This window comes from Lynx rufus, unplaced genomic scaffold, assembly GCF_022079265.1.
Source record: "Lynx rufus isolate CCGP_SWC_20201006 ecotype Redwood Valley unplaced genomic scaffold, mLynRuf1.p SCAF_16, whole genome shotgun sequence".
NCBI lineage: Eukaryota > Metazoa > Chordata > Mammalia > Carnivora > Felidae > Lynx > Lynx rufus.
The window spans coordinates 11,670,987-11,690,404 of NW_025814830.1; the positions used below are offsets into that span (position 1 = coordinate 11,670,987).

Here is a 19,418-nt window from a genome sequence, read left to right on the forward strand (position 1 = left end):
AGGTGAGAGAGGAAGGTGGCAAGGGCATTCTCTGAGCTGAGCTGCTGGGCAGAGGGGGAGGGCTTAGTCTGGATGCGATAGGGGGTAACCAGGGGAGGGGCCTGAAGACCAGAGTGAGAATGCGGGTACCATTCCAGGTAAGCATCCCCGACTTACTCTCCTTGCCACCTATTCTCAACCAGATATGAAGCAGAGACCTACTCTGTCCTGTTGCGGGTAGGGGAGGGGGAAGGTCAAGGCCTTAGCAGGGGGAGATGGGGGAGGGTTTGTGGTTTGTGGAAGGGGTCTGAGACACTAGAGGTGTGTGTGTGTGTGTGTGTGTGTGTGTGCGTTTAGAAGTGATAAGTATGGAAGACCTTGGAGGTGTCTCTCACCAGAGGGTAGGTAGGGGCATCAAGTGACAAAAGAGGTGAAGGCTATTATGCAGTCTGTCTGCCGGAGAGCCCCCTGGTGGACAAGGACATTTGTGGGCGTTTTTAATCCACGCAGGGGCTCAAACTTGAACACAAACTTTGGACCAGGGGGGTTCCAGGTGAGTGTTGGTGCAGCTTGGTGGGTCAGCTCACTATCTGGGGATCGCTTAGGGTACAGTCTGTGTGAGTGACAGTGGGAAAAAGAAGGAAGTAAAAACTGACTTGGGTACAGATATCTAGGCAAGTGAGTCCCTCCCTTAGTCCCACCTTCAAAGAGCCACCAGGGGCTCAGATTCCTCATCTGGAAAATGGGAGGTAAAAATAGCATCACCCCAGAGGGTCATTATGAGAATTGCACCAGTGAATCAAGTACTTAGAACTGTGTCTGACACATCATGGGTACTCAGTATATTTACTTGTTCAACAAATACTGAGCATCTTTTATGTACCAAGCATTCCTCTTCTTCTCTTCCTCCTCCTCCTCCTCCCCCTCCTCCTCCTCCTCCCCCTCCTCCATCTTCTTCTTTTTTTTAAAGCTTATTTATTTTTGTGAGAGAGCGTGCACGCACGTGCCTGCGGGTGAGCAGGGGAAGGGGCAGAGAGGGAGACAGCGTGGAAGCGGGCTCTGTGCTATCAGCGCAAAGCCCAACACGTGGGGCTCCAACCCACAAACTGTGAGATCTTGACCCCAGCGGCAGTCCGGACGCTCAATCGACTGAGCCACCCAGGCGCCCCAGGGTATTATTCTTTCTAGAATGGTTGGCTATTTTACACCTTAACTACATATCAAATCCTCTTTGTGGAATGAGTGAAGTTTTACTGAACACTTACTACCTGCCAGGTACCTTTTAAAAACACTTTACACATATGTACTCATTTAATCCTTACGACAATCCAATGAGGTGTCATCCTCATTTTACACGTGAGGAAACCGAGGCCCAGAAAGGTTAAGTCATTTGCCCGAGGCCACATGGCCACCAAATGGCAGAGCCAGGATTTGAATCCACGAGGTGTGGCTCCCGCTGCAAAGTAACACTGTGCGGTCTAGCCCGCGGAAGGAAGGGATAGAGCAGGGCGGGGTCACTGTGAGAGTGGCAGCCCTGGAGGGACTAGATAGGGTTCTCTGGAGCTGGGAGGGACTGGGGAGGGGGGAGGGGGAGGTGTCAGTGAGCCAAGCGCAGGCTTAGCCGGTGGACGTCTGTATGGGCACCTCTTAGGTATCTCTAAGTCTCAGGGCATTGAAGTGTTTGTGTGAGTGTAAATGTACGTGAGTCTGTAAAGGTGTGGGAGTGAAGTGTGCGTGAGTCTACGTGGGAGGCTGTGAGTATACGTGTGAATGTGTGTGTAAACTGCCGTATGTGGGTGTGTGCGAGTCCAGGTGTGCATGTGTGAGTGTCTGCCCGGGAGACTAGATGTGCGTCTGGGCGAACGTGTGTGAGTGACTGCGCGCTCCCTGGGCCCCACCTCTGCACCCGCTTCCCCGCGGGGTCCCGCGGGTCCCCGGGCCCGGGACTACGACTCCCAGAATGGCCCGGGCGGGCCCGCCCCGCCGTCGTGATTGGCTGTGGTCCCGGTGCTCCCGCCCCGCGGGAATGAATGGATGGGCGGCCTCAGCGCCCGCCCGAGCGCTGGGAGGACCGACCCGGCGGGGACCTGCTGGGGGCAGGACCCGGGGAGCAAGATGGCCACGGTCATCCCCGGCCCCCTGAGGTGCTGCGGGCCGGCGGGAGGTGGGGGAGGGCGCGCGGGCGGGTCTGCGCGGGCGTGTGTGTGTGGCGGCCGGGGGTGGGGCCGAAGGGGTGTCTGGGGGGCTGTCACCGTGGGCCGTGCTGCGCGGGGGTGCGAATGTGTGCGATCATGGGTCTCTGGCAAGAACGGTGTCCGATGCGCTGCTCCTGGACGAGCGGAGGGTGTGGGGAGCTCGGAGTCCTCTTCGGGTCCTTTTCGGGGAAGGGGGTCATGTCCCGCCCGGCGACCCCCGGGGTTGGGGAGAGACTGAAATGGCCTGGAGGTGCGGGAGCCTTGGTAAACTTGAGTGAAGCCCACACTACCTTTGTCTTGGCGTGTGGAGTGTGTGTCACTTGTTTGTACTGTTATTTTTTTGTTTTTTTTTTGTGTGTGTGTTTTTGGATATGTGTGTGGATATGTGTTTAATATCTTTCAGTCTACCAGGTATCTTGGGATATTTGGGTCTTTGAGTGTATGTACATGTCCTTTGAAGCCGCATCATTTGTGTTCTGTGTCTGGATTTGTAGTTGTGCGTGTATTTATGTGTACATTTTTGTGTGAATATGGGTGGATTTGTCTGTTTCTATATTGTATATGTGTATATCTTTGTGTTTGGATATGTGGTGTTTTAGATGTTGGTTTCTATATCGTGTATCTTTATGATTGTGTGTACGTGTGTGTCCTGTGTGAATCTGTGCGATTTCTTTGTATAGTGTGCCTGGACATTGTGTGTGTGTGCGTGTGTGATTTGTTTGTGTTGTGTCTTTAGATATGTGTGTAGGTGCTCATGTGGGTAGTTTGTTTTAACATTTCTTCTAACATTTGTGTATGTGTGTGTCTTTGGTTGCATGAGTGTGTGTGTGAAGTGTGGTGTCTGTGATCTGTTTGCATGTTGTGTGTCTTTGTGTGGGTGCTTTGTTTATGTTGTGTGTCTTTGGATATGTGATGTGTATTTGTGCGTGGATATATGTGTGTTGTGTCTGTCCCACACTATGTATCTGTGATGTTTGTGTTTTTTTCAGTAGATATTTGTGTGTGCACGTATGTGAGATTTGTCTGTTTCTCCTTTGTGAGTTTTGGGATATGTCTCTCTTTGTGTGTGAATCCTGTGTGATTTGTTTGTGTTGTGTATTTTGATATGTGCACGTATGGATGGGTCTTGGTGTATTTTTGTCTGTTTCTACATTATGTGTGTGTATCTACTGGTTGGCTCCGGGCCTGCTTGGGTCTCAGGTTGGGGGCTCCTGAGTCCAGGAGCGACAGGAGGGGAGAGACTGGAGGAGTCGGATCACCCATTCCCGAGCGGGGCGTTGAGGGAGGGGTGCTGGACGACCCGGCGCTCCTGCCCTTGGTGACAGCCACTCGCCCGCTCGCTCGCCCTCACAGCCTAGGCGAGGACTTCTACCGCGAGGCCATTGAGCACTGCCGCAGCTACAACGCGCGCCTGTGCGCTGAGCGCAGCCTGCGCCTGCCCTTCCTCGACTCGCAGACCGGCGTGGCCCAGAACAACTGCTACATCTGGATGGAAAAGACCCACCGCGGCCCTGGTACCCGCTGGGAGGGCAGGGGCGGGGTGGGGCGGGGCGGGGCAGCGGCTCTGCGGCGGCGTTCTCGGTCCTCACCGCCCTCCTCACCTGCAGGTCTGGCCCCGGGACAGATCTACACGTACCCCGCGCGCTGTTGGAGAAAGAAACGGAGACTTAACATCCTGGAGGACCCCAGACTCCGGCCCTGCGAGTACAAGATCGGTGGGTGGAGCTCCATCCTGTGCCCGGGGTGGCCCCAGCCGGCCCGGGGCAAACGCTGATCCGTGTGTGGTGACGCCTGTGTGGTTCTGAGCATTTGCCTTTATTTCCCTTCTGGCGAGTGTCTGCAGGTGTGTGTCTGGCTGTAGTCCAGACATTTCTCCAGTTTTCCCTGAGTGACTGCTTTGGACTTGGACGTGTCTTCTCCTACTGGGGCCCAGGTGTATTCCGGGCCCGGTGCTATCTGTTAGGTGCCTAGGTGGCTCCTCCCCGGTGAACTGGGACGTGTTGCTGTGCGGCTGTCTTTCTTCCTGTGGGCGCCTGAGTGTGTGTGCATGTGTGAGAGTGTCTGGTGGTAAGCCTTTGCGTCGGTAGTGGAGTGGATGTAAGTATCTGTGTCTCTTTCTAGGTGTTTCCAAGGACATTAGAGGGTTTGTTTCATCTCGTGTGTGTCTGGTCTCCCAGAGTGTCCGGCCGTTTCTGGGTGTGTCTGAGTGCATCGGGGTGTCTGGTGTCTCTTCTTTTGAGTGTCTGGATGCTTTGGAATGTCTGGGAGAATCTCTTCCCCTAGTATCTGGTATATCAGGTGTATCTCTGCCCACGTGTGCTGGTCCAACCAGACCGTCTGGCCTTATCGCTTCTTGAATGTGACCAGTACTATTAGAGTCACTGGCTCTTTCTCTTCCCTCGTCCTCTGTGTGGGTCCAGGTATATTGAAGTGTCCATCTGTGTGGGTTTTTTTTAAGTTTGTTTGTCTGTTTGTTTATGTAGAGAGTGCCCACACGGGCTGGGGAGGGGCGGAGAGAAAGACGGAATCCCAAGCGGGTACCCTGCCACCAGAGCAGAGCCTGCTGACCTAAGCCGATCAAGGCGCCATGGAGTGTCCATCTGGCTGTCTTTCTGGGTGTGTCGATTCCCTCAGAGGCGCCGTGTGTGGCTCCCCTGTGTACGTCCGTGTGTGTCCATCTGAGTAGTTCTCTCCAGATGTGTCTGTCTGTATCTCCCCTGTGTGTGTCCACATGTCTGGTAGGGTCTGGCTGGGTGTTCCTTACGCGGACCTAGGTATAGCTGACGATTTAGTGTCTCTTTCTGATTGTCTCTGGGTGTATCCCAGGTTGGATATGTTTCCTCTACGTGACTGGGTGTATCTGAGTGTCTGGGTGTATCTCCTTCTTTGTGTGTCTGGATGTCTCCAGATGATCCGTCTGTATCTCCCATGTGTACCCTGTTTGAGAATCTGTGTTTCTCCACATGCATCCAGGTGTAAGCGAGGGAGGGTCTGGCGTGTCTCCGTCTGAGTGTGTCTGAGCGGATCCGAGGGCCTGGCCGTGTCTTTCCCAGGTCTCGGCCTCCTTCCCAGTATGCGTGATTGAATCTTTGAGTCTGTTGCTGGTCGAGTGTGGGAACACCTCTTTCCTGAAGCAAAGGGCATGGCTCCCCAACCTGGGCAGTTTGAGAAATCCTCCAGGGACAACTTCCCCACTTGACCTCCCCACCATGGCCTTGTCCCCAGATTGTGAGGCACCCCTGAAGAAGGAGGGTGGCCTCCCCGAAGGGCCTGTCCTTGAGGCGCTACTGTGTGCTGAGACAGGGGAGAAGAAGATTGAGTTGAAGGAGGAGGAGACCATTATGGACTGCCAGGTGGGACCACCCCTCAGGGGCCCCGGCCACCTTGTCACCCCTGCCACCTGCCCTGGCGCACCCTGTTCCCGCTCTCCAATCTCCCCTGGTTCCCTAGGGCCTTTGGGCCTCCTAAGTCGCATCCTTCCACACCTCATCTCTGTTCGGAAGACCTCCCTGCTTGCCCTGCGCCCCCAGTCTCCAGCTGTGTCCGCAACTCCCACAGAGAAGGACAGCATCCCCCATTTTCTTGACCTCAGTCTCCCTTCTGGTGTCCAGAAACAGCAGCTGCTGGAGTTTCCACATGATCTCGAGGTGGAAGACTTGGAGGATGACATTCCCAGGAGGAAGAACAGGGCTAAAGGAAAGGTATCACCCCCAAATCTTTCTCCCTCACCTCTCTCCTCAGTGACGGATCCCATACACTGAGCGTTTATCGTGGTCAGACCCTAACCCAGTTTGGCCTTACTGAATTCCCAGAGCAGCCTGAAGGGGTAGAGGATTTTATACCCATCGTACAGAAGAGGACGCTGAGGCTCAGATATATGAACCCATTGGCAAAACAGAGATTGTATAGTGGGTCAGAGCCTCCTTCACACCCATGAGGAAGCCTCTGAGAGGTCAAGGGGGTTACTCGAGGCCCATAGTCAGGAAGTGGCAGAGCTGCGGTTCACCTTTCAGGCTCCAGTGATGAAAACTCTTTCAGTTGCCTCCCTTCTTGGCCCCTCATCCCGCCTCTTCCCCCAGGCATATGGCATCGGGGGTCTCCGGAAACGCCAGGACACCGCATCCCTGGAGGACCGAGACAAGCCGTATGTCTGTGATAGTGAGTCCTTCTGAAGAGGGGGAAAGAGAGAGTGGGGCCTAGGGACCTCTCCCCTGCTGGCCCCCTCCCTCCTGTTCTAGAGCCCGGCGGGAGGGGATGCTCAGGCCTCTGGCAGAGGGGGGAGGTATGATCCCCGAGGCCAGGGTGGAGGCCGCATGGGCTGGGAGGGCTGACCGGCCCTCCCTGCTCGCTCTCCAGTCTGTGGGAAACGGTATAAGAACCGGCCAGGGCTCAGCTACCACTACACCCACACCCACCTGGCTGAGGAGGAGGGGGAGGAGAACGCCGAGCGCCACGCCCTGCCCTTCCACCGGAAAAACAACCATAAACGTGAGCAGGCAGGCGGGCTGTGGGGTAGTGAGGGGCCCCGGGAGTGGGGGCTGAGGAGCCTGGGAGGGAGGGGGCACATTAGACATTTCTGGAAAATCTCCAGCTCAGCGGTCCCCTCCCCCCACCGACCATGGGGATGCTGGCTCTGGGGTTGCCATGGCAACCAACCATCTCTCCCTCGCTCCCGGCCGGGCGTAATATTTCTGGGTCTGATTTATTGTTTCAATTAGAGCTTGGGGAGGGGGGTGATAGATGACTCCCCTCCCTCTCTGCCTCCCGTTCTCCCTTTGCTGCTAAGCTTTGGCTGAGGGGCAGGGTCTGTGGCCTGGGAGCCCTTGGCGCCTGCCCGTGCCAATCTCGTGGCAGCCCTGACAGCCGAGGGATGGGAGAGGGCTTGGGAGAGGCTCCGCCAGCGGAGAAACTGTCTTCACACCCACCTCTTGGTGGGAGAGGGCGGTCTCTTCACCCCGTCCCCACCACGCACCGGGCACCTCTGTGTTCAGAATTTTTCTTGTGAACATCCGTCTGTTTGCATATCAGATCTTGGCCAGTGGTACCCCCAGTTTTTATCTAGTCGGGGCTTAGTTGGCACTGGTTGTGTGGTAGAAAGGGGAAGCAGGGGGGCTCTTCCTAAAGCTGTTATTTGCCAGTTTTGCCTAATAAAGAGTGAGTTGTCCTCAAAGAGTTCGGGGCTCCTGATGAGAATTATTTGGGCTCCCATCCCCGTTCTGCCGCGGCCACAACTTGGGGTAGCTACTCTCTCTCCTTACCTCCCCCATGCCTGGATAAAGGGGTCCACCCCGGGGCTGGGGCTGAGGCTGGGGGGCAGGGTGGAGCCTTGCCTATGGTGAGAGCCCCTCTCTCTGTCCCCCCAACCCCAGAGTTTTACAAAGAATTGGCCTGGGTCCCTGAGGCACAGAGGAAACACACAGGTAGGGACGCCTCCCTCTGCCCCTACTCGTGCAGCAGCCTTTGACTAGGTGCCCCCGCCCGCCTATGTCAACCCCCCCACCGCCTGCTGTCTTTCAGCCAAGAAGGCGCCCGATGGCACTGTCATCCCCAACGGCTACTGTGACTTCTGCCTGGGTGGCTCCAAGAAGACGGGGTGTCCCGAGGACCTCATCTCCTGTGCTGACTGTGGGCGATCAGGTGATACCCTCACCTGAGGTTGCTGGGGGCCCGGGTGGAGGGGACGCCAGGAGTCCCGATCTGGAGGCTGGGAGGCGGAGAAGTGCGGCCTGGGGCCGGGGGGATCCAGAGCTGGTGGAGTGGACTCAACTGCTGAGGACCTTGGGAAACTGGGAGGGGGAGGGGTGGTCAGAGAGGCTCTGGGAATAATGGGATGCGGTCGTCACGGCGTTGCCGGTCGTAGCACGTGCTTAGCATGGCACGAGGGGCAGTGAAAGGTGGTTGCCAAGGCATTGTGGGTAGGGAACCGTGATAGTGAGTAATGGATGGCCGTTGCCTGGGCACTGTGGATAACCGAGGGCGCTTGCCATGGAGTTGCGGTTAGTGGGATGTGGTTTCCCAGGGTGGGCTTGTAGGTAATAGACTGTGGTTGCCTCAGCACGGTGGGTAATGAATTGTGGTTGTCATGGTATCACGGGGAGTGCGATAGGGTTGTCACGGCAACGGGGTAGCGTGGAACGTCACTTGTGGCACCGGGTGGCGGCTGAGGGGGTCTCCGCACTGGGGTAGTGCGACGGCTGTGGGATCGGCGTCGCGCGGTACCGCCGGGAACACTTCGGTCGCTCGCCCGTCCTGGGGGACGGGCGTTGGGTCACAGGGAACCCAGAGCGTGGGGACCCCACTGCGGAAGGTGGTTGCCATGGCGCCGTGGCTGGGAGGACGTGGCTGCCGCGTTACTGTGGTTAACAGAACCTGTCGGCCACTCTGCTGTGGGTAATGGAATGTGGCTGCCTCAGCACAGCGGCTAACAGAATGTGGCGGCCCGGGTGTTGTGGGTGGTAGAAAGTGGTTGCCACAGCACTGCGGGTAATGGAATGCGGTTGCCATGGTATTCTGGGGAGCAGAATGTGGTTACCATGGTGGCTGGTAGGAGACTGGTGGCCACGGTCGCGGCAGCGCTGCTTGCGGTACGGTCGCTGGGCACCGTGCGCGGGGTGGGGTCGGGCTGTGGGCCACGGGAGCTCCTCCGGCCCTAGGACCCAGGGGTGGGGGCCGAGCCGTCTCCTCCCCGGGGGGGTCAGTCACCACCGGGGGCGTGATGAGCCCTAACTGCATCCCTGCCCCTTGGCCCCCAGGACACCCCTCATGTTTACAGTTTACGGTGAACATGACGGCGGCCGTGCGGACCTACCGCTGGCAGTGCATCGAGTGCAAGTCCTGCAGCCTGTGCGGCACCTCGGAGAACGACGTGAGTGCCCGCCCGCCTCCCCTGGGACATGCCCCCAGGTGGCCTCCCGTCCGGCACCTCCGCCTCTGCCAGTCGGGCCTAAAGCCTTTCCCTGGAGCCCCTCCCTGGTGAACACTAGTAACCTGTATTATTATTATTGCTTAGTGTCCATTAACTGAGCCCGGCACTTAGTGCTCCTCATCTCTCTGACTCCTCCCAACCACCCTCCGAGGTAGGTGCTCTCGTTCCCACTCCGCAGAGAAGACACTGAGCTCAGAGAGGGGACATGACGTGCCCGAGGTCACGTCTAGGAAATTAGTAGAGCTGGGAACCGAACCCAACGTCCATTGCTTCCAGAGCTGGTGTCAGACCATCTCGGTGGCGTTTGAAGTGTTCCACAGAATCTATAAAACCCGGACTGCGAGTTGCAAACCGGCCGACCACAGGGGTGTTTTGCTTGGCCAAGCAGGGTTTCGCAAAGATTCCGTGATGCGAAGCCGGTCTCGGAGCCCTTTCTCGTGGGAGGGACCGCCTTCCCCGGCCCCTTTGACCTACCCCTGCCCCAGCCCCCCACCCCGGTTTCTGGTGCCCGTGCCCCCAGGGTGCCAGCTGGGCGGGTCTCACCCCCCAGGACCAGCTGCTGTTTTGTGACGACTGCGATCGGGGTTACCACATGTACTGCCTGAGCCCCCCCATGGCGGAGCCCCCGGAAGGTGAGAGAAGAGGTGGGCATGACCCCGGGGGCGGGTGGGTCGGAAAGCTGTCTTCCGGCTGGTGAAGACCAAAGACCGTGTCTGCTGGCTGGGAGGTTGGGTCAGCCTCTTGGGGACCCGGGCCTAAATCCCTGTCCTCTGGCCACCCCCACAGGGAGCTGGAGTTGTCACCTCTGTCTTCGGCACCTGAAAGAGAAGGCCTCTGCCTACATCACCCTCACCTAGGCCTGGCTCTGGCTCACCCGGACCTCTGGGGTGGTGCTTACCTATTTGCCTCTCGGAGCTCCTCCACGCTCTCTCCGCCCTCAGTGCCCCACAGTGGAGGGGGACAGGGGAAGCCCGAGAGGGGGCGGGGCCACCCCCTTCCCTCTGTGCAGGTGGAATGTTTGCCCTGTGGGTTGGTGGGCCCAGCAGGGCCCCTCTCCCTTCCTCCCTCCTTCCCCATCCCTTGGCGAATGGGCACCGGGGGCTTCTGCTCCCCTCAAAGCCATACCCCGCCTCTGGGCGGGCATGAGGGGTGGTAGATGCCAGCCCGGGGCACGGACACAGCGTTTTTCTAAAGAAAAAGTCAAAAAGTTAAAAAAAAAAAAAAAAAGAAAAAAGAAATTAATATATACAAAGAGTCCTATAAGGCCTGGCTGGGTGGAGGGGGTGCTGCCGAGCGCATCCACTGGGCACCGGTCTATGCCAGCTTCCTGCCTACCAGCCCCACCCCCCAGTTTCTGGAGTTGCAGCTGTCCCACCTCCTCACCCAATGTGGGCACCATCCCCCTTCGTGCCCAGGGCAGGTGGGTGTGGTGTCCACCCTCGCCCCCTCTTGGTGCCCACCGTGGATACTGCATGACGTGAACCATGGTTTTGAACTCCGTTCCTGCTCCCTCCCTGAGAGCCCCACCCTGCCCGCTCTGTGCCTGCCCGCCTGCCCTGGCTGGGGGGCGTCGGCTGGGGGGGCAAGGCGGGCAAGGCGGGCCCCTGCCCAGCGCCTGCTGGAATGAGAAGCACAGACTCTACAACGGACTAGTTTTTCCCCCTTCCCCTGCTCCAGTTCCCCACCGGCCAGGCCGGGCTGCCCCCTGCCACCCTCGCTGGCCATTTTGGGGGTAGCGAGGGGGCGTGGTTGTTTCTTGTGGTTGTGTGTGTTTGTTGTTCGGGTTAAAAAAAAGGGAAATTGAGACTGCAAGTGGGGGGAGGTGGTGGGTTTGGGGGGGTCTCCCCCAATCCAGGCATGCCCCCCCCCTTGTAAACGAGTCTCCTTTATTGCCTGCCTCTGCTGTGAATTAACTTGTTCTGTGTATTAAACTGGGCCTGACCCCTCTGCCCACGACTGCCTCGTTCTCCAGGCTGGACTGGGGCACCACCAAGAAGGGGAGATGGGGGCCTCCTAGGGGGAGACTTGACCAAGGTTAACAGCTGGAGCCGGCCCGACCTCCATCTCCCTCCATCTCCCCCCTGCACCCCGCCTTTCTCTGGCTTTGTCCCAGCTCCTCCCAGCCTCGCCGGGGAAAGGAGAGGGGGGATGGGGTGGAGGGGGCTCCCGCCCAGCCAGCTGTGGTTGCCCTGGCAACGGACTGCTGCAGCTGCAGTGAGCAGCAGCGAGGGGGGAGGCGGGAGCTGGGGCCTGGGGGAAGGGATGGAAAGATGAAGAGGCCGCCCCTCCCGGGCTATGGTAGGCGGTGGGGGTGCCCAGAGCACCTCCTCTGGGTCCCCAGAGCGCCTCACCTGGGGTCCCCCATCCGGATGTGGGGCAAAGAGCGGAGGGGAAAGGACCAAGGAGAGAATGACACGCACACGAGGTTGGGCGGGAGGCAGATTTGGGCGAGGTGGGATGAGGAGAGAACCAGGACACTGAAAGATCAGGAGAGAGACACAGAGCCACACATTTATAGAGAATCAGAAAAAGAGCAGGAGAGGGAAGAAATAGATCTGGAGAGAGAGGTAGATGAGTGAGCCACAGGAGTGATGGGAGGGGGGAGAACAGAAGAGAGATGGAGATTCAGTGGGAGAGGGAGACATCAGGGAGAGACAGGAGGAGGAAGGAGCCGGTGATTTAGGGAAGCGGGAGAGATTCGATGAGGGGAGGTAGAGAACCAGGGCACATAAATCAGGAGAGAGGCCAAAGAATAAGAGGGAGGCACATTTGGGGTTAGAGAGATACAGTCAGGATCCAGGGACAGGCCAAGTCTCAGGACAATGACACAGAGATGAGACTTCGTGGGAGAGGAGGACAAAGAATTTGGGGGGACAATAGAGAAGCGTGGAGAGAGCCAAAGGTATAAAGGATTCAGAGGTTGGCTGGGGAAGAGAGCCAGGGGTGATGGGAGGGAGAGAGATGGGGGGGAGGGTGCAAGAGGGCACTCGTGGGATGGCCGAGGAAGTTGGAAACTGGGGCAAGATCAAGATGGGGAAGGGACCAGCAGGGCACAGTGTGGGTGCGAGTTGCGGGGCGTTGGACGTTGGTGTGTGTCACAGGCTCCAGGAGAGAATGTGAGAACAGCTTGTTCCATGGTTCCCATGCCGGTTGGGGGAGGGCCGAATGGGGAGGAGATGGGGCCTCAAGAAGGGCGGAGACTGGGAGAGTGTCTGGAACACTCTAGAATTTTTAGATGTGGAAATAGCTGGTCCACCTCCTCTGGAAAAAGGATATACACCCGTTTTGGAAAAAGATATTTTTTTGGGGGGGGAGGGGAGAGGCTGAGTCAGAGGAGCATCAGGTTTTAGCTCAGAGATGGAACACTCCATGACAGGTAAGTAGGTGGGGTGGGTCAGGAAGATCTAGCCACCTGGCCAGCCCTGTCGAGAGGCTGGGCCGCTTCTCAGATCCGGACTTCCCACAAGAGTCCAGACCTTGGATTTTCACGTGGAATTCTGAGATTCAGAAAATCGGTTGGACCCTGATCCCCAGGTCAAACCGCAAGTGTTTCACCAGGGCAGATGCAGATCCAGGCCAGGAGTTTAAGGCCTCTCCCCAGCTAGGAGAGCCCCTAGAGGGAGGCCTGACCCAGGGGTGAGGTCATGGGACACCCCCACCTCACTGTGCTCCCCTTGGCCTGGAAGCAGGGGCTGATTTGCACCCGAAACCACCAACCGGTTGACTGGCAGCGGGAGGCCTACTCCCACCGATGGGGGCGGGGACATGCAAATAAGCCAGCACCAGGAGGGTGTGGCCTGGGGAGACCGCAGCCAAAGGAGACAGGGGCCCCTTGGTTCTTTCTGAGTTCGCTTTCAAAGGGCAGATTTACCAAGCTGGAAATCCGGCTTTATGGCCAACCTCCAGATTTTTAAAAGTTTGACCACTAAATCTAAAACCAGCGCAACTCCGTGGGCTAGGTCTGGCTTTCTGGTCTCCAGTATATGACTTCTTCAGTAGAAGCTCCCTTTTTAACTTAAGGACTTTTTACATTCTCAGTGTTGGATTCCTGTCATTTGGGTTTCAAGGCTGGTTCTTAGGGAAGTGTGTGTGTGTGTGTGTGTGCGCGCGCGCGCGTGTGTGTGTTTGTGTGAGAGAGAGACAGAGACAGAGAGACAAAGGGAGAGACAGAGGGAGAGAGAGACAGAGAGAGACAGAGAGGGAGAGAGATGGCGTTTGGGACCAGGGGGATGGGGGAGGAGGCTGACGCTGGACCACACCCTCCCATCAGTGACTCCAGGCAACTGCCCAGCTAGTGAACACACAAGCCATTTCTATGAAACATTTATTTCCTTTGAAACCTCCAGAAACATGCCAGAAAAATCTCAAGACAGGGATAGGGGGAAAAAAAAAAAAAAAAAAAAAAAAAAGACAATAAAGAATAAAAAATCCAAATGAAATCAGCATATGAAAAAAAACCCCTGCTATCTTCAAGCCTTCAGATTGAACACTAACCTCAAATTAAATAGATTTGTTTTGCAGAGATCCTTAAAAAATAACAGAAAACAAAACCAAAAATCATAATTTACACTTGTCAATGTACATGATTAGGTCCCCAAAATGATTCAAATGATCTGAAGAGATGAGGAGAACTTAAAAAAAAAGAGGGGGGGGCAGCCTCCAGGTTAGGGTCTGAGGAAAGGGCGGTGGGGAGGTCCTGGAGAACCCTTCCAAAAAGGGGTGGGGAAGAGGGGCAGAGATATCACAGTAGTTGGCCAGGACTGAGGACCAAGCAGGTCCCACCTTGAAGCCCTCATCTCACACCACAGGTGAGGGACAGGAGATGGCAGATCTGAGGGCTTCTCGAGGGACTGCGATGTGGCTGGGGTCAGAGGTTGATCACAGGGAGACAGGAGCGCCCTTTTCTCTTGCCCCAGCCGGCCGGCCCAGTGTGGCACCTCCCTGTCCAGCCCGGCACCTCTCTGTGTCCTGTGCAGTCCCAGAGCCCCCTGCCCTGAGGTTTCTGGCCCCAAAGAGAAAGCAGGGGGCGGGGTGTCTCTGGACAAAGGCTGGACGACCTGCTGCTGGCTTCCAGCCCAGAGGGTGCTGCTCGGAGCCGGGCCAGCTCCCCCTGCCTGGGGCCTCCCAAAATGGGAAAGCCCACCCACCTGCCCACCCTGACTTTATCCCTCTGAGTCCCAGTCCACGGGGGACACACCTTGATCCTCAGCTTGAGGTTGGGGGAATCCACAGATTGTGGCCATACAGACTTGTTCTGGCGCAACTCTACATGAAAAAATAAATATATATATATATATATTTTTTTGTTTTTAAAGGAAAAAAAGAAACTCTGTTTCCTGGGTGAACAGCGTAGTACCACTCTGGCTCGGCTGCCTGGCAAGCTGCCCCTTATTGCCTTTAGAGAACCAGCGTCTCATGGGGGGGGTTCACACAGCAAAGCACTCCCCGGGGAGCACAGTGAGGGTGTCCGGGCGTCCGCTTGCGCAGGGAAAACAAAACCAGAGAGGAGTTGCAGGCTGTTTTCTCTCCAGCCCTGACCGGAGGGCTGCGTGGAGCCCCTCCTGGTGCCCGGAAGAGGCCCTGGCTGTGTGGTCGGAGCTGGCGGGGCCTGGGGAGGAGAGACAGGGCTTCGCTGCCTGGGGCCAGGGCAGTAGCTGGAAGGTGGCATGGCCCGGGCGCTGTGGCCTTTGGCGGTCGAGGGGCGGATAGAAAAAAGACGGTATAAACAGTCCCGAGTGTGCAAATAGAGTTTCCCCTCAAAGAAGTTGACTTTGGATGCTGGGGGTGTCCTCTCTCCATCCGGGGTCCCAAGAAAAGAAGTGAAACTCTAACAAAGTGCTCCTGGCTGCTTTTTGGAAGAGCGAGGTTGGGAGGGGATACTGTCCGTGCCATTTGGAGCTAGTGCTCTGGGACTGAGACCCCTGGCCAGTTTCCACACAGGCCTTCATCTCTCTGGGGCCGAGGGGAAGCACGGGCCAGTTTCACACTGGTTTTTCATGCAGGGGGCTTGGCCCCACAAGCCCAAACTCTGTTGCACGTGGTGAAGAAACCTGGTTTGTGGACTCCTGGAGCTGCAGGGTTTGGAGACACACACCTGCCCTCCCTCTCCCCTTCCTACAGCTTCTGATGGCTTGGTCCTAGGAAGAGGCTAGATGGGCCTCCTGGGCGCGGCGTGGGCACGGTCCAGTCCCCAGGGACCAGAGATGGGCAGTTCAGAGGGAGGCCTGAGACCATGTCATCTTGTGGGGCAGGAGGACCTTGAGCAGACCACAGCTCACAGCCCGGGGCGGGGCCTGCGGCCATCCAGGGTTTCCGTGTCCACGAGGAGGGCGGTGGGGCCCTGGCTGGGTTATCGTGGTCATACCCGCAACTGGGAGTGAGCCAAGGGAGACAGGAGAGCGGGAGCCCGTGGCTGGCCCGGGCAGGGGTGGGGGCGGCTCGCCGCCTCAGAGCTCCTTCTTCTCCCTGCAGAAGATCTCCGCGAACTTGCGCAGCTGCTCGCTGGCGGCCTGTGACTCCTCCTGCAGGCGCTGGTTGTTCTGGCGTAAGCTGGCCACCTCCGACTGCAGCACGGCCTTGTCCTGCTTCTCCTGTGGAGTGGGGCCAGCGTCAGCGGGTGGGCACAGACGAGGCCTCCTGAGCCAGGCGGCCAGGGGTTCAGCCCCAGCTCTGCTTCTCAGCGGCTTCGTAACCGTGGGCAGACTGCCTCATCTCTCTGGACCCACTTCCTCAACTCTTCCAACAGACCTCACTATAGTTACCACCACCCCGTTTTACCCTCATGGCCATCTAAGGACTCGGGGACTGTTAGCCTCAGTTTCCTGAGAGAGGAAACCCAGCCTCTCCTAACGGAAAGTGGGGAGCTTGGGATGCGGGCGCAGGCAGCCTGCCGTACAGGCTCCCTTGGCCTTTCAGAGACGCCCTTCCAGGACACGTCACATCTGAAGGCCGCTGACTTGTCCAAGCTCAGGCAGTATTAGATGGTGGGGTCGGATTTGAACCTGGGCCCCTATGATTCCTGTGCTTGAGGCTTCCACATTATACTCTGCCACCTTTTTGTTTTTTTGCCCAAAAGTATATAAAGCAACAAGTGGAAGTTCTCTGCCCTTATTTCTCTCCTCGTTCTTCTACACCCTGGAGGTACGTTTGATGAACAATTTGGAACGTTGCCTTCTAGATAACCCTCTGCCCTGTGGATGTTAATTTTTTTTTTTTTTAAAGTATGACAATGTTCTAGGAAATAGTTCTGTAGCTTGCTCAGTTTTTACTTAAGTTACTGGACTTCTTTTGTATGTGAGTAAATACACAGATTCCTCTATTATTTTAATTGGCTGCAGAATATTCCACTGCATGGGTGTCCTGTCCTTTATATAACCGTTCTCCCGTGGAGGGACAGCTGCACCGGCTCCAATTTTTTTTTTTGTTGCAAACAGAGCAGCAGTGAGCATCCCTGCTCATGGATCTCTGTACCTATGCTTTGAAATTCTGCTGGACAAACTCCCACAAGTGGAACTGCTAGATCAACAAGGTAGACAGTTACATTGTTTGATAAATATCATCCCGCTGCCCCCCAAAAAGGCTGGGGCCAATGTGTTCTTCCTCCGAGACTGTAGGCAGGTTTCCTCCATGCGTTTCCCAGCCTTTGGCACGGTCACCTTCTACTCTTTACTCAGGACGACACTCAAAGCTGGGTGGTCTCTCCCAGCGTGGAAGGGGTCGGGTGGGGACAGGTGCCGCAGCCTCGCTGCCCACGCCCCACACCCGAGTGTCTGGGGGGCGGAACGGGGGGGCGCGCCACGAGGGCTGGCCGCCTGGCGGCCTTACCTTCTGGAGGTCGGTGTGCAGCTGCTTCAGCATCACCTCCAGCTGGTACACCTTGCCTGTCAGATCCAGGGGAGGCTCCTCGCTGGAAAGACAGGGACAGGGTGAGACCCAAGGCCCACCGGCCCCCAGGGAGGGTTCCGGAGGAACAGAGGGTACAGGACACTCCTGTCCCCGAGGTTCTGGAGAGTCCTTTCCTTGCTGGGGTCCTGAGGGATGCCTGGAGGGAGGCTCTGGGGGAAGCCAGAAAGGAGCCAGCCCTCCTCCCTGCTGTGCTCTCCCCAAAGACGGTACATCTGTGGATGTGGACGGGGGGCTGTGGCAGCCTGTGGAAGGCTGCGCATGCGCCCGCCCTGATGTGTGCCTCCCCCGCGGGGCCTGAACCACGCGTGTGCTTTAGGTGTGAGCGCCTCACACAGAGCAAAACCAGAACCCGCCTCACAGACACATCCACTGAGCACCTCGCAGACCTGGGCACGGTGTCTGCCACGGGACACTGAACCCGGGGGCCTGCCCTCGGGGACGGGAATGGAGGACACTGACAAAGACGATGACGGCGCCCCCGTGACAGAGAGCCTGCCCTGCGCTGTGCACAGTCTCGGTCTAACAGAGCTCCATGCCCAGTGTAGTCTGGGAGGTCACCTCGTCATTACCCGCTGGGCAGAGGGGGAGACTGTGGCTTAGGCGGGGACCCTGCACCCTGGAACCCAGCCCTGGCCTGCCCAGCCCCTGAGGAGGAGAGGGGCAGCCCCTCCCTGTGGGGGCTCCACTAGGCACTGTGGGGGGCGGGGGAGGGTGTGCTGCCGCAGCTGAGAGGGGAGACACTGAGCCCTCCTGCCCTTTCTTTCCACCACAGTCTTGGCTCCTGGGGGCTGCAGCTGCAGGGCAGGTGGGAGAGGGTCAGCTCAGGGGCGGAGGGAATCCAGGAGCTCGCCCAGAGCCCACAGTCCTGCCCTTTCCACACCAAGCCTGTTCCTGCCCTCACTGTATTGGCACATTTGTAAGTGCCGAGTTCCCGTGATTACAGTCGGGCCACATCTCTGGTGGAGGCTGAGTTCTAAAGCCAGTGAAAAGAGGGGTGTGAAGAAGAGTCAAAAACAAAAACAAAACACCAAAACCCAGGAGAGTCAAAATTTCCCTCGAAAATTACTTAATTTTCCCATAAAGTACAGCGCACCTCTGGTGTGAGCCTGCCTTGTATTTTTTGCCAACCTAGTGCGGTCAAGTCTGTTGCACTAAACGTGCGATGACCCATGTCCTCTTCTCTCCCCGGGAAGCCTCATGCGGGTAGGGCCTCTGTCAGCGCTTCCACAGCTGGCCCAGCGGGCCGTGCCAGGGGAGAGGCGAACAGTAACTATCAGGTGGCCATCCGCAGAATTCTGGAATGTGCGGAGGAGACCCAGGGGCAGACGGGGGGATCAAAGGCAGGGAGGAAGGGACCGGGGCGGGTGAGGACGCAGTGGGGGGCACCACTTAGAGGTTTTTCGAAGTTGGAGGTCGACTGACCATATGGATGACGCTGCGTTGTCTCCACCCACGAGGACCAGGCTAACCCGGACAAGGTCACCTCTGGGTTCCGGTGTGTGGGTTACTCCCAAGTCCCTCAGGGGAGACGCCCCCTGGCTGTGCCGAGGGGGCGTGGGGGATGGGCAAGCAGCTGCTGTCTCTCATTAGCCTAGTGTCCCCCTCCTTCATGGGGCAGGCCAGCCACCCTCAGGGATCCGAGTTGCTGGGCCACCAGGTGTTCCCAGGGAAACCTCACCTCATGGTAGGGGTGGTCCTGGGGGTTGGGGGCCCCCTCTCCAGGCTCAGGTGGCTGTGGACAGGACTGTGTGCAGGTGGGACCTCCGGGCTCAGAGCTGGGTCGTTGAGGGAGAAGAGTGAGACAGCTCTTTGCACTGCCGGGCAGAGACAGGGGAGAGGGGAGAGGAGTCAGCAGGGCTTCCAGTGCCTCCTCCCTCTGCTCCCCCGCCCCACCGACCAACCACCTTTCCCAGCACACCTCCCACCCAGACCTCCGTGACACTCCCAATCACTTTTGTTAGATCACGCACTTAGGATGGGCTCCAACCAAAAAAACCAAACCAAATTGACACTAACAACAAAATCTCATCCTGATGCTGAGCAAGCCTGTAGACTAGTGACGAGTTTATACAAAATGCCAGGGACAGAAACAAGTTAAATGGCAGTGTGACAGAGTAACCACCCAAATTCAGCATAAATGACCTGGTTTCATCAACAAACAAATGGTATGAAAAAAGTGGCCAAAAGAGGATGGGGTTAAAGTTGGGTGAGAAATACACGGGGATTCATTTGCACTGTAGTTTTGAGAAGCTCTGTGAAATTTCAAAAGCATAAAGAGAAGACAGAATACCATGTGTACCGAGGAGAGAAAAGAAATTACATGGCTGTTAAAGCTGATTCCCAGGTCCCAACCTGAGCACCTGCATTTTTATTTTTTTTGAGGTTTATTTATCTGAGAGAGAGAGAAAGAGAGT

At 57.2% G+C, this 19,418-nt stretch overlaps 2 protein-coding genes across 3 annotated transcripts in view; one reads left to right on the forward strand and one right to left on the reverse strand.

The window, feature by feature from the left end:
- Positions 1-3,534: 3,534 nt before the first annotated feature.
- On the forward strand, positions 3,535-10,904 carry DPF1 (double PHD fingers 1). Its single transcript, XM_047079182.1, has 11 exons — positions 3,535-3,688; positions 3,782-3,889; positions 5,400-5,527; positions 5,786-5,875; positions 6,254-6,332; positions 6,531-6,662; positions 7,544-7,594; positions 7,692-7,811; positions 8,927-9,039; positions 9,620-9,731; positions 9,886-10,904. Exons 1-11 carry the CDS (start codon positions 3,664-3,666, stop codon positions 9,954-9,956), a joined length of 1,029 nt encoding a protein of 342 aa, XP_046935138.1. The 5' UTR covers positions 3,535-3,663; the 3' UTR covers positions 9,957-10,904.
- Positions 10,905-13,417: 2,513 nt separating this feature from the next.
- The window catches only part of SIPA1L3 (signal induced proliferation associated 1 like 3), a 240,854-nt gene continuing 234,853 nt past the window's right edge, over positions 13,418-19,418 (reverse strand). For both annotated transcript variants that reach the window (XM_047078134.1, XM_047078132.1), the window contains exons 20-22: positions 18,683-18,818; positions 16,924-17,005; positions 13,418-15,689 (exon numbers count right to left, since the gene is read on the reverse strand). In XM_047078134.1, the coding sequence (XP_046934090.1) occupies positions 15,546-15,689; positions 16,924-17,005; positions 18,683-18,818 (362 nt within the window). In that variant the 3' untranslated portion in view covers positions 13,418-15,545. The remainder of the gene's footprint in view (positions 15,690-16,923; positions 17,006-18,682; positions 18,819-19,418) is intronic.